Below are 18,957 nucleotides of genomic sequence, written 5' to 3' on the forward strand. Positions count from 1 at the left end.
GTAGTTGCTGATTGACTGTCTGAAATGAGTTTATAAACAGTGAAGCTTCAATGTCCCCTAGAGTAACACAGTAGAACATGAGAGCTTCTGTTTTCCTCTATGAATTGTGGGCACTCTAAAAAAAGGCCTTTGGTTGCATATATTAACACTTGATTGGTCTGGAAAAAATTTAAGTGTCTGGTAGAGGGGATAAAAAGGCAAATTGTAGCTGTTTGTTTAGTTACCAGTGAATGTATGTCAGACTTCAAGACGATGATGGGGTGACTGTTAACTGTATTTTTAGACTGTACTAATACATTGTGTGACAGTGTTAACTGGTTGCTCCCAACTTATTTTAGCAGTCAGGAGTTACTAACTCTACCTTGATTGCCTTAGTGCAGACAAGCATAGGTAATCTCTAGGAAGCAGGATCTGGAAACCAGGAGTCACTTAACCAGGCCAGCTGGAGCTTGGAAAAGGTCAGTCTTAACTGTGTCTGTTAACTTGGGAGTGTTATCTTAGGGAAAGAACAGGTATTTCCTAGTGTGTGTAAAACCCAAGCTCAAGAACCATGTGTCTTTAATTAAAGGTTCTGTCAATGTATTTTTGAGAAGGATGGTAACATAGTAATGGTGATAGGCTTTTCTCTGCAGTTTTATAAAATTCTTTCTACAAGCAGGTAAAAACTGAAAACAAAGAAAAACCCCAGCCCACCAATCACAAGCTCTGACACCCCAAACAGCAGTGAAGAGCCCCCACAAACCAAGCCTCTGGCGTTGGAAGAGTTGTGTGTAATTGAAAGAACATTTGAATGAAGGCTTTTTTTAATTCTTAAACAATGTAGCAGGTGCTATATACAGCTTACTAGTATTTTTAGAACTTAATTTAGGATTGTGTTGTCACTTTCATATATATCGTGTTGTAAACTTAGCAACACAAACAGCACATTAAAGCCTTGTGTAAAGGTCAGGTGTATTGACTCTGACACTATTTAAACTTGGGTTTTTATCCACAAGTTAAGAATAAATGTTAAAGCTGAAGTACTATCATGGGGGGTCTGGTGAGTAATTTCACAGGGACAACAATATGCTAGGGTGGAAATAAATAAGTTCTAGTTGCTGCTGGTGCAAATAATACCTCCCTAGAACTTAAAATCTTCAAAGCATAGTTCCTTAAATTTTTTTTATTTTAGAATCACTGCAGTAATAAGGGAAAAAAGTAAGGTTTGTAGCATCAGTACTCAGTAAGGAATCTGAAACATATCTTTTGCTAACGCTGTTCTGAGCTTGAAATCTTAGAAAGCAAAAGGTTTTTAATTTAGTGGGCAGCTTCTCACATGTTCAGTGTACTTGATTTGCTGCTGGTTCCATAGTGGTCACAAAAGTGTCTGAAATGGAAACTAATTGGGACCAATAAATTTAGTGCACAAAAGAATTGGTTCATATAGCTGTCAGTTGGGTTATGAAGTTACTCTTTATACTTTTGGATTAACATAAATTTGTATTTTTAATACTGTATTTCAGGATGAGTGTTACTTTTCTGGTGACATTTTAGAACTTTTTCAGGAAGTATTAGAACCTTTCAAAAATTCAGCTTTTTAGAGAAGCTAGCATGCTTATGTTTTCTACCCTTCTGAGTATACCTTAGGTATCTTGTGAAATTCTGAAACTATCTTCTCAAATTTTAGCTCAGCCTTTTTGTGCTTCCCACACAGTATTATTAATATCCATGTAAACTTGAAGACTGTGGAGGCCGTATAATGTCTGGGAAGAATGGCTTACATGGCTGGATGCTTAAGAAGTCTTAGTGTTTATACAGGAGATCATCTGGTCAGACCGACGGTTTCAAGCAGGAGTAGCTGTAGAATTTTGACAAGATCCCTGTGCATCCTGATTCATTCACTCTGGAGATGGAGATTCCACAGCCTGGTGGGAAAGTCTATTCCTTCACTCCCTGCCCTTTTTCTAACCACTGGGGGACTCTGCTGCTTCCTTCACGTGGCTTCTTGAAGATACCTAAGCAGCCCCCTCATAGCATTATCTACCTTCCTCAGCACCACTGGATGGAAGCCACCTAGTCTTATGGACTTGCAAGTCCAGCTTTAAGTAATCACAGTGAGATCTTCCTTGACTAGGTGGTCCTCTAAACTTTGTTACTGGGCGTGAAGACCTGGGAGGCTGAAAAGATTTTGTTGGGAAAGACTTAAAAAAACTGAGGCTAAGTATTGAGCACCTTTGTTTTCTATTCCCTTTGTCACAGCATGGCTCAACCTGTGCAGTAGTGGGCATGTGTGTCCTTTGTTTTGCTGCTGATGTACCAGTTCAACACCTTCACATTGACTTTTGTATACCTCACTAGCTCTGGCCTTGGCCTTCCTTATTCTTTATGTGCATCCTTGGGTGGTGCTTCATTACTTGTTGTTGGTAGGCTGTCTGTTTCTACCTCATCATTTTTCTGTAGTTAAATTTAGTCAGATGTTTCTTGCTGAATCCAGATGGCCTCTGGTTATACCTGGTTGTTTGCTTTCACAAGGGGATGGAGTGCCTTTGTGCTGAGAACCAAGGCTATCGCTGGCATGTCCAACTAGTTCACCTTTATTCCTGAGTAAAGGTGATTAGGAGAGAGCACTCTTCCTGTTAGGCCTGTCCAACAGCAGTGTCAAAGCTCTTGAATTGTTTGCACCCTGCCCTGTTGTCTGTCCAGCAGATTTCGAGGCAGCTGAATTCCGCTAGGAGATTTTCTGGATAGAAGATACTTGAAGTTCCTATGCTTCCAGTCTATAGAAACTTTCATCTGTACTCCAGTGGTAGAGTTGCCCAGTGGATTCTATCATATTTGGGGATGTCGTCCTCTCGTCCTGTCCCCTACCACATCTTGTTTATCTTTTTTGTAAGAGCCTGAAAGGAAGACACAGCAATTCTTTTTCTCCAGTCTTGGGTAAGACTTGAAGCCTAGCTTCCAGACATCTAAACAAGCTTCTTCCCTGCTGAGCTTCTTGAGTGATTTTTCATTTCCTCCTTACATATCTCAGCTGTATCTTATAGTGAGTTAAAAGGAGGAGGATCAAGATGCTTTAATTTCTCAAACCCTTCAATTCGTTAACTTTTGCTCTCAAGCTTGTTTATTGAGCTCTCATTTAAGGTGCAGACCTGAAAGTGTTCCAGTCTTCCTCTCTCGTAAACCACATATTGTTGGCTTCATTCTGTTACTCTATAGAGACATAGACATAGAATCATAGAATCATAGGGGTTAGAAGGGACCTTGAGGGATCATCGGGTCCAACCCCCCTGCCAAAGCAGCTCCCTAGCTCATATTGTACTGATAGGCATCCAGACAGGTCTTGAATATCTCCAGAGGGCCTTTGTCTTGTTGATATATACTGTCTGCTCCAAATTGGATTTCATAAATGCCAAATGTGTCCCTTTATGATGGAATTTTATTGTCCTTTTGGACTGCAGCTGAAAAATCCTGGATTCAATTTTAAACCTGGGTAATTGCTGGTTCCAGCTTTTCTTTTCTCCCCCAAAAATATTCACAAGCTTCCTGAATGTAGTTTAAACTTTTTCACATTTTTGAAACTGAAATAATGTCAGTAATTCCATAACAAAGGAGTTTTGGTATTGGGGACAGTTTGGGTTCCTACTCCTGAAAGTGAAGAGGACAATGTTCATTAGAGGAAAAATAACATATATAGCAAACATCTCCACCCCCCCACTTCTTCACATTCTTTAAAATCAAGAATGCAGAGGTATTACACACATGTAGCAACATTCTATGATTTTAAGATGAACCAAGGAGCTTTTTTTATTCCAGTATTTAATTTTATGCTGTTGAGACACAGAACAGTTGCATATGGGAAAGTGTAAGCATAACATGTACTTCCTTGATTAACACACTGCAAGGTTGGGAATGGGAAGTTAGGTGTTCAGATCTCTTCCAGAGAAGAGTATAAGGATGCGAGTCTGAACAGTCTTTTGACAGACTAGCCCTTTGAGCAAACAATTTTAGTTACTTATCTAACCAATGAAGAGTGTGTGATACACATGTGCGTGCATACTGTGTCATGCAAGATGTGCCTGCTTCTGAGCAAGAAGGTGGAGCAGGTGATCTGCAAATGAGTACTGACCATGGATGTACTTGAAGTGGTTTTCAAAGTTTTCTTCTATAGTATTAATTAAAACTTTGCTCTTAAAGCTTTTTTATTGAAGGTTGAGTCATGTTGTAAATCAGGTCAGACGACATGCTTGAATTTTTGAGCTCTAGAATCAAATTAGAACAAAACTGCGTTTTAGTAATTTTTCCCAAAATCCATGTTCTCCTTTAACAGGACAGTTGACTATAAAGAGGAAGATGAGAACAGTGGTATGGGTATTCAGAGGATGAACTAGATACTAGCTTGTTCATTTAGGCTGCTAATGTCCTCTTGTAGTCATGCTAAATTTGGTTGCAATGTGCAGTACAGCTTGCTGATTTATCCTGTTGCTTTAACACTAATTAAACTGATTCCCATCAGCATGCATTCTTGTACAGTTTTTTCTATGTCTGTCCTGGATGTGTGCTAAAGGGCTCTTAATCTACCTGCCCGGGCTTCCTGAGTTTACTGCAGCTTTTTCTGGCAGTATTTACTGTGCTTTAAGCTGAGTGATGCAGGTTTGTCACAGTATTGCAATTGCTGACTTTGAACTTCCAGGTCCCACCCTGACACCCATACTAGGGTAAAAAACAAAAAGGTGGTATCTAAGAAAAAACATTCAGAGTTCTGGGTCTGGTGACCAGGGAGATCCAAGAGCCTGAAGTGGTGAATGCTGAAGCCAGGTCTAGCTACCTCAGAGGCACTCTGTGCAGCCTGTACGTGGTTGGGCTCCAAAGCCGGGGATGTGTGAAACACTTCTCTGAAGTGGAGTTAACTTTGGATAGCTGAAGTTCTCTAATTTGTGTCTGTCACTTTGTTCTGTTTGTGGTAACAGATAACCTTAACAGGTGTGAGGTTCATAACAATAAGGTATTACTAAGGTACAGGTGCCACTGCAAACTCAAAACGTAATCTCCAAAGAAGTCTTTAGGAAATGAGAGCTGACTGTTTGGAACTTGATAATGTATTTCAACACCAGTGCCAAAGTGGTGCCCTTTTCCAGTCCTTCCTTTGCCACGATGTTCTTTCAGCTTTTAGAGCTCTTTCTCAGGTTGTACTTGTGCATGCTGGTGAGCACACTTAAATCACTGGGATGGGTTCCCAGTAGCTAGGCACCTGTGCCAGATGGCTGGTATGGGGCTAACCTGCAAAACTTAGGTTTGAAGTTCAACCAGACTTTTGAAACCTCTGTTGTCTGTTCTCTGTATAATTTCAAAACAGTCCTTGTGTTCAGTAAACAAACACAACCCACAGAACTTAATATGTTACTTCCATTTTAATGAATACTTGTCTTCCTCTATTTAATCAGATAGCCTTTGCTTTTGGTTTGCTTTGGAAATTTTAATCCTAACATAGGAGACAAATTTGCTTCAAGTTAAAACATGTCCATTAAAGAATCCTTCCTGTCTCTCTCTCCTCCCCCCTCTGCCTGTTTCTCAGTACTGGGATTACTTCTATGATGAAGTAGTATTTTACATTAAAGTAACTTAGCTTTTTGGAAATGTTCTGGTATTTTTTGTTTTGAAACTTCTTAAAGCTTTTTCAAAAATCAAACTGCATTTATCCAAGCATAACAAAATCTGGCAGTTCCTATCAGAAATATCTCTAAAATGGGTGAAGACTTAAGTGCTTGCTAGGGACATACTACTATGTTGTGTATAGCCTTTGTATTTCTATTATGGAGCTTTTAACCTGTGAAGTGTTATGAAGTACTACAGTTTATATGTTGAGGAGTTTTCATCAGAGGCTAATTATAGTATTTTTCACTTCTGAAGACACATGTAAAAAAATCTCCAGGAGCTTGGATACCAAAGCAGTTGAAAAGGATGAATGGAAGGTCACATGTGTCCCACTATTCAGATGGTGCAGCTTTTTCCTTAAACATTGCTTCTCACCCTTATGTCATTACTGTTATTCAAGATGTAACATGGCTGATTTGGGAATGCTTCCAGTCCTAACGAAACTATTCACCACCTCTGAGAACTGAGGCATAGTCAAGGCACCTACACTTATTTTTACATGGAAGGAAAAAGCTAAAACAGGGTAGTAAATAGAAGGTCTTTAAAAATATTTAAAGTTTAGAAGCTTCTGGGCTATGTGCTACAGTAAATGGTGAAATGGGCTACACTTCTCTAAAGTTATATTTGCAATAGAAATTAATTGGCAGGAGGAATAATCAAATCTGAAAGATGAACATGCTGTAACCAAGATTGAGATGCAGTTCTGCAATCTGGATTGTGTTTCTAATCTTGCATCTCCTTTGCCATGATGTCAGTTTGCCCTTCTCAGTGGGTGAGGGATAGCATTTACTTTCATAACTGAAAATAAAACCTTCACTCTTTAATGGTTTTCAGGAAAAGCTGTGCTTGCAGTGTTTCTTGTATTCAGTAGCTTAAACACCCTGAAACACATTTGGAAACTAGCTGTGGGTGATCAAGTAGGTAGGTGCATCTTCTCATTCCTTGCAGAATTTCACTGATGTGTGAAACCTGTCCAAGTTAACAGAAGGAAAAAAGCACTTAAGATAAAACTTTAGACATGGGTATAACACTGTGCTGCTCAAACAGTACTGTAGGAATTGAAATCCCCTTACTGCTGACTGTTTTCCTGCTGCCTCCTTTCCCTTTTTCCCCCTTTGAAGATTACAGAAATCTGTTGGGGGGCGAGTGCTGCACACTTTCCAAGTGCTTCATGCCCAAAGTGGTTTCTTAAATCAGGGATTTGATTGCTGCTCCCTCTTTAACAGGGTTTATCTTTTTTGTTTTCATTCAATTTATGTAAAATGATAATAACAGTCCTGTGAGTCTGAATAGTATTATGTGGATAACTTCTGCAGACATGGCTAATGGAACAGAAGCCTGTAATATGATGCATGTGGCAGCAATCTATTAGTCTTTAGAAATGCTGGTTTGAATCCCTCTTGCTGCCAGTTTCACTTTTACCCTTTCCTGAGAGGGGATTACAAGGACAGGGAAGTAAAACAAAGTCCTGATTTTTCTTTTTTTTCCATTGGAGGAGGCTAACTAGAAATGTAGTGGAAAGTTAAACTTACATTTCTGAGCTGAGTTAAATTGAGTGACAAAGTCAAAACTGACAAAAGACAATTTACTTAGTAGTAGTTTTGCAGTATACGTATGGAATGACATTGCAGCTTGCCAGCTGGTTGAACTTTAATATTGAGAGCTCTGAATATAGGTGTTTGTGCACAGTGTAAATGCCAGGATTTGGAAATTTTTGCTCCCTTGATTAAACTTTAGAAAATTTGGAAATTCAGAATGCATAATACCACTCACTGCTCCTTGGGAAATGGAAAAATAGTGGGGGGATGAGACTTTCCACACTGTCCATTTTACAGTGAAATTTATTCCTCTATTAGCTGCTGGTATAAACTGCTGCTGACAGAAGCAGAATAGCTAAGCTAACTAGTCATTGCCCAATCAGATATTTTTAATTAGTGTGTAATACTTCTGTATGAAGTGAGAAAATTTACATGATGTCTGCATACTTGGATGCATTGTGAGATATTTTATAAATTCCAAGAGAGAAAGGAAAAAAAAACCCCAAACAAAAAACATCAGCAGAAAGTTTTTAAGGAACTTCAAAATCTGGTCAACCTAGTCAAGTTCCTTCCTAAAACCTGCTAGATATGTTTTATGTCAGTAGAATAAGCAGGGAGCTTTCACTTGTGTAAAGGTAAGAGTAACGTACAGTAGCCTGTAAAAGGCAAAACAAGTAACTGCAAAAAGAAACGGGCAAGTCTGGTCTGTATGAAGTGTTGTCACTGGCAAAGATTTCTTACCTATCTACCATTACTTAAAGTAGAGCTGAGTGGATCTACCTCTCACCCCAAGTATGATTAGGGAATTGTGCAAGATGCTTATGACTAATAGCTCATGTCAGAACACCTCTGTCAGCAGAATTGTCCAACGAGGGTTAGTGAACTGAACAGACTGAGAGCTTTATCCGTTCTCGAAGTGTAGGACTTTGTACTGGTGTGGGTTTAACTACTGGAGGAGAAGGAAGTGGAGAAATTGGTAATACTATCTTTTGAAAATGGTTTTCCAGATGAATTGCTTGTGCATTTATGTAGATGTTTCTTTATGATAATCACAGAAACACTTCAAACCTTTCAACTCCCACTGATCTTCAGAGTTGTACTCGTGCAAGTCTTGCACTAGAGAAAAGAGTGGGTCCTGTGAAAACAGGTAGATAGCTGAATGCAGAGAAAACTCCTGTTAAAGAATATGGTGCTTCAGTTTAAGCACAGGACTAGTGCTTTATTAAACCACGTCCTCATGGCACTGAGATTCCAAAAACGTTTCCCCCGCAAGCATGTGGAGCGCTCTGGCTTACTCGGCACAGACGTGCTGAGCTGCAGCTCTGTCTGGCACTTACTCCCCTCCAAATCAACAGCACGGGTAACACAAATGTCAGTGGAAGCTTTGAGTCAGACTTTGAGAATCCAAAGAACTGAGGATAGAAAGAACTTGCTGGCTAATCCAGTGGGTGGTTTTATTTGATGTGGCAGCGTGCATAATGTTTTGCTGGGCCTCCTGTTTTTCCTCTAAGGGATTGTTCTGTAATTCAGTACTTCTATGGGGCAGACTTCCCTTATCATTTAGCCCCTGCCGGGTTTATTGTGGCAACAGGATGTGCTTTCTTCTGGTATATCTCTTTCTATGGTTACTTCTAACACCTAATTTCTCAGCTTTTAATGCTCCACTGTGTTGTATGCATTTAGCTATATCCTAGCCTTGTGTTTCACTAAGGCTATTGACTTCCCTGTCACTTCCTGCACTTGGCTTAAATGTTTCTGTACATTCAGGTGTCCTTAAGAAGACATTATATAGAGACAAAGGATCCAGCTTGTTTACTGAGTTCCAGTGTTCAGTAATTCACTTGTAAAATAATGCACTTTACCAATTACTGCCGAGCAGATTTTACTCCTTAAAACGTGCTCTTTTTTTGTAATTGACAGTGCAAGACAAATGATTCTTCTGTTCCATTTTTCTTCAGTTAGCAGAAACACTACTTTCTGTTAGGCAGGCTCTGGTCCCAAGGCTCAGTTGCCCTGGGGCATGGAAAGGAATAGAACAGAGTGAAGTGGTTGTCCTTGTCAAGTTCTGCAAGGTAATCTCTCTTAGACTTGCTTATCTGGGATTAGAAATTCTGACTCAAAGTACTGAGCGCTTTGGTTCAATTATTTCTTGTAGGAAGGGTTTGTACTGTGACTATTTTTCCAGGTAATCTTTAAAAATACAGGCTTACAATAACAAGCTACGGTGATTAATTGTGATCAGTCTTATGGCAACCTTTTTAAGAACGTATAACATCTTCTGTCTTTACCACAAACCATGTGAAACTTGTTGCAAATTTGAGTTTTGAGAGCACTGAATAGCTCTCAAATTGCCTTGTTTTAGGACCTTTTTGAGCTTTACTGTGTAAACTGGAAACTCTCTGAGAGTAGACTTTAGACCTCAACTGAGACCTGAAACAAGTTTCCTATTACTACTTAAGGGATTCTTCTGACTTGGTAGTAATATATTGCTCAAATGGAAATAATTAAAGCTTACACGTTCTCCGGTTACAACGAAGCCTTGTTCCTTGTATCAGAACCGATCTGTGAGGATGGAGGAAAAGGCATGGATCTCTGCAAAGCTCCTGTTCTGATGTCAGACTCTGCCATTTTTTGAAAAAAATATCAGAACAACACTTTGTACTACCAACTCTATTTCATGGTACTAACAGTTTCACTGGATTCTGTTTGAATAGCTGCTTGAAAAGGATGTCCTGAAATCCTATGTGTGTAACTTAACCTTTCCTTCATCAGCAAATGGTAGGGTTTGGAAAGTTGTCTCTACCATTTTATTTATAAGTGTATTTTCTAATACCTTTTTATTCTTGGGACTGGTAAATAAATACTGGTTGGGTTTTTAAATTAAAAATGTATGTATCTTTAAAATGCTGGCTCATGGCAGGCCATCAGTTGCAGTATGATCACAGTGAAGCCAGGGACGTGCAGCCGCTTGGCTGGTGTGATAGAAAGGATGTTCTCCTGGCGTTGGGAAGACATTATCTCCGTGCTAAAGAATTGTTGGGAAACTTTTCCACTGTCAAACCTAGTGTTAGAAAGGATTTTAAGATTATTTTTTTTGGTGTCTGTCTCTCTAAAGATATCTAGACGCTGCAGTATTGCCAAAGAAATTTGACTGGGATTGCACTATGTGCAAGTTGGATCAATACATTGTCCCAGTTGTATTTCTGGCAATACTTCATGTGCTAAACTAAACATTTTCAATCATGTACGACATACTTATCTATGCCTGATGAGAATGCACTCAGATTTTGTAATCTTCAACTTGGAACAAAATATTCTTTGTTACATTGGGCTAACACATCCCCAAAATCAAGAATGTCAGTAGTCAGCCACCTTGGAAACCGTATAGGAATAAAAAAAAATAAAGAACTGTATTCACCCTTTCTCTCACTTACTAGCCTTCTGAATTCCATTAGTTGGCAACAGATTGCCTTCAGGAATTGTAGGAAATATCGTCTTTTGGACAACAGGAATAGCACCAAAGTCAGTGGATAAAATATTGCAGCCAGGAATTCCTTGTTCTGCATTTCTGTTGGGTAGAACAGTGTGCTTTGTTTTCGTGGGTCAGATGACACGTTTGTCTGAAAGACTAAGCTCCTCAAATTGCTTATTGTATTGGCTTTCCTAGTGGACTCTTGCCTAGAGATTTTAACCGGTGAAAAGTTGAGTACTGAAGTAGCTAAGGGGTGTCTAGCTAAGGTATAATCTTCATGGTTTTGAATTTTAAACATCTGAAGATAACACAGAGCCAATACATTTTAATTTAGTACCTCTGAAACAAAGCCATGGGCAGCGCTTTGGATCAACTGTAAGAACTGTAAAACCTGCAGAGAGGCTTTTTTCTGGTACCTGATGTGGTTTTACAGTGTGATATGTGCAAATTAACGCAGGAAGTTTTGCAGCTTCACCTATGCACAAGATTGGTTTATTGACTTTGTGGTATTTCACCAATGAATGTTTAACCCAGGTGTCTTGCTGGACACCAGAATCACCTTCCTTGCTCTGGGTCTGAAGAATAGAGAAGTTTACCTTGACCAGGAATTTCCTTGGCCTCAGGCTGTCTGCCTGGCTGAGGCACTGAAAGGGACCTGCTGGATATGGTCGAGGGTGGTCTGGAGAGCTGTGAAACTTGTTGGCCACCTTTGTGTATGCCAGACTCTTACCTGAGGAGCAGTTTCATGGCTGAATTGCACAGAAGCTTGGCTCATAGTCTTAAGCAGAAAGATGAAAGAAATTGTACTTAAAACTATTTTTTCTACTTTACACACAGAGTTCTGTAATGATGCTGCTTCACAGGCTAAGTTAGAAATGTCTTTCTATTTTGCCTCTCCTCTGGATGAGGAGGTGGGAGGCATTTTTTCTGAAGCTGTGATACGCTGCCTCTGGCAGAAAACACCTGTTCAGGGGAGGACAGTTGGCATCAACTGTCAAGTCCCTTCAGCTATGTGCCAGCTGCAGGCCTTTGAGTTGAAGGCAGTGTTGTCAATCTTGAGATGAGATAGCCAAAGAACAAAGCTGTTTCTACAAGTACTAAATGAGGTGTCATCATCTTCAGTTGGCTGCCTAATGAACTGCCTTCCTGCCTTTCCCCTCCCCAACCTGCAATGATAAATGGTCATGGTCTCTATGAATCAGGACATTTGACAAATGTGTATATATATGCAAATGTAACATAAACAACTAGATGTGAGTTGTTACCTACTGCCTCTTCATGGTGACCAAGATGAACTAATCAGTTCTGGGTTGTTTATCTGGTAATATCTGCAAGATTTTGGCATCTGTCAGGAAGATGAAACTAATACTGCTTTAAGGGACACCTGATTTCTAGTTTTGAGCATGTGGTTACTTGCTCTTGAGACTTCAAAGGGCTCGTAGTTCCAACCTGATGGGGAGATCAACTCAATGCTGAAATAGAATAGCTTATGAGTAGTGAAGTCTGCTATTTGTCAAAGGCATGGAGATGTTTGCATTTTGCCAGTTTGCTTGTGTAAGATGAATCAGTATCACTGTAGACTGAGTGTTGCAAAAGAAAAATAATGAGATGTCTGCTCTCTTCTCTTCCAGACTATCATTTTACTCTGGCCATTCTTCGTTCTCGATGTACTGCATGCTCTTCCTAGCAGTAAGTATGCTGTTTCCATCTAAATAGCAACAAAAACTCTGGTAGTTACCTGCTTCAAAAACTGAAGAATTTTTGTCTGCTCTGCACAAGAAGCGTTGCTTTTGCAGGATGCTTGTCTGAGACAAAAGATTCCTCAGAGTTATAAGGGAATGCCACTGATACTGAGGCAAGAAATGGAATGATGTTTATTATGCCTAAAAATACTTAATATGGTAGTTGGCTTGTGTGTGTTGTCTGAAATGAACCTGGTGACAAGTGGGTTTGGAAAATATGCCTCTACTTAAATTCAATTATATTGAAAGTATTGCAAGCCACCTATTAAGTCAGTCATATATTACTGAAATATGCAAAGCCTTTTTGAAAACCAGAAAGCCTAAACTTAAACCCTGATCAAATAGCTGGGCCAACAAGCACAAAACAGCAGATAAGCTTGAATTTTTATATTACTTTTAATTTTCTCCTCTTTTAGGGGTGGAGAGGGAGAATGAGGGAAGTAAGGGGACAGACCTATCTGTGGAAGTAAATACCAGTGATAAGATCAATTAATTAAAACTTCAATTGGAGCCTAATATGTTTCAGTTCAAACTGTTCCAAGTCAGCTAGGGCAAATTATCTTCACTCCTAGGATAAGCTTTGTAACACTGAAGGACTGATCTGGTTTTTCTTCCTCAGCTAATTTATAACACAGAAGGTATTAAACAACTTTATATGCTTTTGTTGTTCATGTAGTTGTAAAATTAAGATCTAGTCCCAGATATAACACTGCTAACACAACATGTATATAGCAGGATTTTCAGAGCTCAGATTCTACTTGCCTTCTCATCTAGATTGCATTTTAATTTTTTCACTGTCTCTTGGCAATAGTGTAACATCCACAGTGAGTGGACAGGTTATTCAATCAAAAAAACCCTGCAACCTTCAGTTTGACAAGTATTTCTTAAGTTTAATTTTCAAATTAAGCTTTTTTGGAAGCCCGATGTTCAGTTGCAACTATCACTACAGTTTGTTTATGGCTAAACCTGATCAGCTGCTCTCCCCTCTTACCTGCATTAATGTAAGTACAAAGTTTGTGAGAGCATTATGTCCCAGGCTGACTTAGAATATAGTGAAACTTCCTATCTGTCAGCTGGGTTTGGAGACTTTTTTTAACCAAATACATATATCACAAGGGAATGTAAATAGTTTTGAGGACTTTTTTTTTTTTAAATTAGGGAAAAAAACCTTAAACTATTTACGTTCCCCTGTGATATGAATCCACTATTTCCACAGCACAGTGGAGCAGTTACTGCTATATAGCAACCTAATAGTGATTTGCTCTGTTGGGTTCAGCTGTACCCTTCGGATCCGACTTCTCCATGCGTGGTTTTGTTGAGCAATGTGATACTGCAGCCTCTCAGAAGCACAAACTTAGAGACAAGAAAAAACTTGCTAGGTGTGTGGCAATGTGTATGGCTTATAATTTATCCTGACTGGATTGCAGTGATTTGGCAGGGATCTGAATCTGTCTGGACTTTTACCTCTGTCACATATATGTGTTAGCCCTGCTTGCTGCAGCCCGGGGAGTTGGTGGTGAGCAGGAAGACTTCTTAGCTGGTACGGACTGCGAGAAAGGAGTTGCTAGTTTAAAACCTGGCTTCTGTTAACTAAAACCCATGTGTGCCCTGGCTGCCTGCCCCCTGAACACCCCTCCCCACCCCCATTTGCTGTAATACTGAGGCCATCTGTAGTTGAGTACAGTAAGATAGAAGATGTGCTGAACATCTTGGAACGCAGACCTTGTTTGTTTAACCTACTAGGATTTGAAATAATGCAGCCTTTGGCAAGAAAGTCAAGAATTCTTTATTTTGAAGATACTAACTTCATGTGGGTTGCATAATGCTTTTTGTAGCTGTCTTTGGCATGGGTGTTTTTAATTTGTTTTTTTAATCCATGCAGAGGAGCTTGTGTGCAGTTCCTGAACAGGCGACTGTGACCCACACCTGTCTTGGGGCTTTGTGTGTGTGAACTTTGCTCTTAGCAACTGTCTGTGTGTGGGAGAGGTGGAAGTCAAATCCATCCTCTGTATGCCACTTTGAAATGCTGTAAATACAGAGCTTGTGTTGATCCTGGTTCAGCAGTGAAATAAAACTCGCCATGGCTCAGCATGCTGTTGCAGAAACTGACTTGTGCTCATTTGGTTCTGCAAGACAACATGGCTTTACATAACTCCCTGAAACTAGAAGCATAGGAATGTGCTTTGTCATGAATGACATTTTGCAAATGTCATGTTAAGAGTTAAACAGTGTGTTATTGGAGAGCAGTCTGTTTTTCAGTAAACTCCTCAAGGAGTAGCCAGATCCCTGCCTGGAGGGGAAGGCAGCCTTCATCCATTCCTGCACCCCAGTTTCTTGTCTTGTCTCTAGCTGAGCTACTGTTGCCCAGTACAAATAAGAAGCTTTGTGGAGATTAGACTTCTACTTTCTTCTGTCCCATAATAAGATTATTCATCCAGAGACTGTTGTGAGCCCTTCATAGGGACATCTGAAGAAGGTTAATGATGCCTGTGCAGGATGCTCTTACCTTGCTTATTAACAGAGCATTATGCCAACCTTTGCATTGAGTGCTGTGTTTCTATTTAAAAAAGCTAAAGCAGTAGTACAGATGTCTTCAAGCAGACAGCCACTGCAGGAAGACAAGGAAAACACCTTCCTAATCCTCCCCCTTGACCACGGGGCAGGGCAGAGTGCTGCCAGGGGCTCCAAACCAAGCCTGAGGCACTCGATAACCTGTTTGCTAACTGACCTCTGATGCTGGCTCCATCTGCTCTTCACACACTCTAGCTGCAGGCTGAGGACAGAGTTGTTAACATGTGGCGTTACTGATAGGTGGTATTAAGCATAACCAGACTCTAGCATGCTGGTTTCTGGAGGGACTGGGGGACTCTGCCATGTGTGCCTGCCGCAGCAAGCGTGCTCTGAAATGTTACTGGCTGAACACCTGTGCCTTGCAGAAAACGAGGGAACGTTTTAGGAGAATCTGGGGGTAAATTATCTCTGCCACAGACAGCACCAGCACTGCAACTGTGAAATGAGAGATGCTTGAAGTATGCGGCCTCGCTTAAGCCACCCTGCAAAATACTGGGAAAAAAAATTACTAGTAAAAAATGTCTGTAGCTTCAGTTACTTAGAGCAGAATTGCTGAACACAAGCAAGTTAAATTTATATATATATAAAGCACCTATCACCACATTGATAAACACTCATTGATTCTTTTATTACAAATGATGTAACAATTCTTTTATTGCACATGATGTAATAAAAACAAATTTGAAATGGTTCATAAGCAAGTTTTGAACTTTTTTTAGATGCTTTAAACCTTTTATGACATAAAAAATTTTACAGGTTCAGTATCTGACTCATGGCTGCATGGCTCTGCTGCTGGTATTGGGAGAGAAAAACCTGTGATTTCGAACACCTTATATGAGGGTACATGGAAACACCTGACAGCTCAGGCTCTGTATTTAATGTGAAGGATGTTGTTGGCCAAAAAAAAAGCTATAGGTGCTGCTGGGAGGGTGAGTTTTTTTGTTTGGTTGGGTTTTTTGGTTTGATTTTGTTTTAGTTGTGGTTGGTTTTTTGCAAGGGGGGGGGAAGTAGCTGGTAGTTTAAAGTTCATCTCAAAGAGATGTTGTGACTTTATTGTCTTCATGTTCCAGGGCCTCGTTACCCTGAAAGCAAGGGTTTTATCTAGATGGTCTCATTACCTTCAGGAACCTACGAAGAAAATTAGTTCAGAAGGAAGCATACAACCTGAGAAGCTGAAAATTCCAAACTGAAAGCTTGTATCTCACTACTTTAACACTTCTTGAAGTCATGTAAGAATATCATACTACTTGAACTTAAAAAGTCTAAGCAGGCACGTATCTGGGAATTTGAAGTATTTCTCCTTAGTTTGTCTTTTGGTTTGTGGGACAGTGTTGGAGTTTTAACTGCAGGAATGGAAATACTTACTTGGTATGTAACTGGGGCTCACGTTGTTCTGAGAGGGTGCAAATCACATTTGTTGCCCAGCACTTACAGTTACTTAATATTGTCTTAAGCTCATTGCAGCAGCAGCGTTACGTGCCCATGGAAGTCAAGCTTTTGAAGGTTATCTAAATACAAGGAGTTTACAATACCATATCAACTAATATATTTCCATAACCGGTGGCAGCTTCATTAAGGTAGTCCTTGCTTAAAGCTTTTTATGGCAAACTAGAATAAAGCTACTTTTTTTTTAAAAAAAACATGTTTGAATCACCAGTGTTGCTCATGTGTAAAATCCCAGCCTGAACTGGTCTCAGATAGGCTGCTGCATGTGACTGTTGGGCATCGGATCAGAAGCAAGGGCACTGCCTGCCGCGGATCCTTGTGGCACCTGCCTTTGGAGGGAGGCTTGCTCATCTGCAGCGTAAGGAGGAAAATGCAGCAATTCAGTGTCATGAAACACCATTCTCCTAGAACTTGTCAGGTAAAGTAGAAGTGTTCAAGACCTTAGGGAACCTGACATAGCTCATGTCACCTGCTGATTTAAATAAGCAGCAGTGCATATCACTTACTGCTCTTGCAGCATAAGAGGCTGTGTTTTTAACTGGGTGTGATGTTGCCACGTACCTGCAAAAAGCTGTTGTGTAGCTGGACCTCTTGTAAGGCCTGAGTTTTCAGCCTGTTGCAAGGTTAAACTGGAAACTGGTTTCTTCCAGTTTCTCACTCAATGGTATAAGTAATGAGTGAAACCAGAGGAAAAATCTGTTCGCAGACTGTCAGGCCAGGAAGTTGTGGTGGGGAACGTGCTTGCAATTCCTTTGGCAGAGCTAGGGGGGTCAGTTTGGGTCTAGGCAGGGCCATTACCTCTGAGATGAGGTTGCCAGCAGCAGTGTCATGGGGAAACTAGAGGAGGGAGGGTTTGACCTGCAACAATATGTGAGAACCCAGTGACCTTGTAAAAGATGTTGGATTGCAAATTGTCTCATCAGCCACTTCCCCACTGTTCCTTTCCTTTCATAATTAAAAGAGCTGGCTCGATCTCTCTTCTATTAACCAAACTATTTTATCTTGGATTGGATAATGGGAGGGACAGTGTAGTTCAACACCTCTTCTAGCAGTGTCAGCTTGACCAAACAGCAGCTCTCCCCTAGAGCAGGAGAAGCAGGTTTTGCTTCAACTCTTTTTTTTTTTTTTCTTTTAAAAGTTGTATCTGAAAGCTATTGAAAACTAAAATACTAACTGCATGCTGTCTGCAGGAGTGAGAGTGATCCCACTGCAACTGTTGCCGTTGGCAAACAGGAGTGGGGCCCTAAGGATCGGGTTGCTGTAATGGAGTGGGTGTTGGCTGTAGCTGGCCTGGGCGCTTCCTTGCCGGCACCTAACGTGGGATGAAGCACAGGGCTGCAGAAACTCAGCCAGGCTGCCCTGCTATTCTGGGGATGGCAACATGCTCACACTGCTTAAACTGGCAAGGAAAGGGGGTGATGAATCTCTGTACCGTGTAACTTGAGTGGCTCTCAAGCTCTCTGACAGCTCATCAGCAAAGAACATTTTGTGTGTCCAAGGACACAGGGAATTACAGACCAGAACAGGAGGGCAACTGGTGCTTGTGACCTGGGTATACAGTCACCTTTTGCAGAGAGATCATAGGCTTAAACACAAGTGAAAGCAGGGTTTAGGCTGCTTTTTGTACCCATGCTTCTAAATGTGCCAGTTTGGCTTTGGTCTTGAAATATCTTTAATTATTTATGTTGGGACTGAAGGCTGTGTGAAAAGAACCTGGGAGCATTTAATGCAGTATTTTAGGTACGGCTGTTAGCATGGCAGGATTTCTTTACCTTCACAAATGCTACTGACTAGAGCCACAGAATGGTCCTTAATGTGTTCCTGCCTACATGAAAGTTGAGGACTACCTACTCTTCAAAACCTAATGAAAAGGCGTTTGTGACTGAAAATGTTTTGTTTGGCTGTCGATGTGGGTGCACCTTACTTGCAGCAGAGGTGAAAAAATGGTAGCTGCTCATGCTGTGAGGCTTAAGCATGGAGACAGTTCTACTTGTATGTGATCCTAGTATTCTCTTAATATTGGTATTTAGATTTTATTTAATACTAAGCGAACAAGCAAAACAACTTCTTAGTTTGGGAGTTGGTGCTGTCAGTAGTGATAAGGTCTGAGCTGAAAGCAATCCTTAACAGTGCTTATGTTCTTCAGTGAAGGCTTCTGTGACCTGATAGACACTGCACAACAGAAAAATGCTTGCTTAGCCTAAGCAGAAGGAACACATTCGGGTGGTTTTCTCATCAGAAAAATGCCAAGTGTTAGCACTTATAATGGAATAAAATGTTACTGTTTATCCTGCTTTATGGTAAAATGATGTCAATGAACAATTATCTCTGCAGTTATTTCTACAATGAAGTTGAAGCCGTAGGATTTAAAACCAAAAGAGCTATTACTGGTCCAGTGGGAAATGTCTGTATAGGACAGAATGATTGTACTTTTGATAGTAAGAGTTGGGATATTGCTACTGGCAGACAGGATTTAGCTGTTAGGCAACATGAAATTGTCCCTGCCCAAGAGCTTTTCAAACCAAGATGGAAACTGTCAGCTGCAACAGTGGGAAAA

At 40.4% G+C, this 18,957-nt stretch overlaps 1 protein-coding gene across 2 annotated transcripts in view; it reads left to right on the forward strand.

Moving 5' to 3' along the window:
• Positions 1–18,957, forward strand: part of PLPP1 (phospholipid phosphatase 1) — a 66,010-nt gene that overhangs the window by 35,910 nt on the left and 11,143 nt on the right. For both annotated transcript variants that reach the window (XM_084278163.1, XM_084278164.1), the window contains exon 4: positions 12,273–12,330. In XM_084278163.1, the coding sequence (XP_084134289.1) occupies positions 12,273–12,330 (58 nt within the window). The remainder of the gene's footprint in view (positions 1–12,272; positions 12,331–18,957) is intronic.

This window comes from Gallinula chloropus, assembly GCF_964237585.1.
Source record: "Gallinula chloropus genome assembly, chromosome: Z".
Lineage (NCBI taxonomy): Eukaryota > Metazoa > Chordata > Aves > Gruiformes > Rallidae > Gallinula > Gallinula chloropus.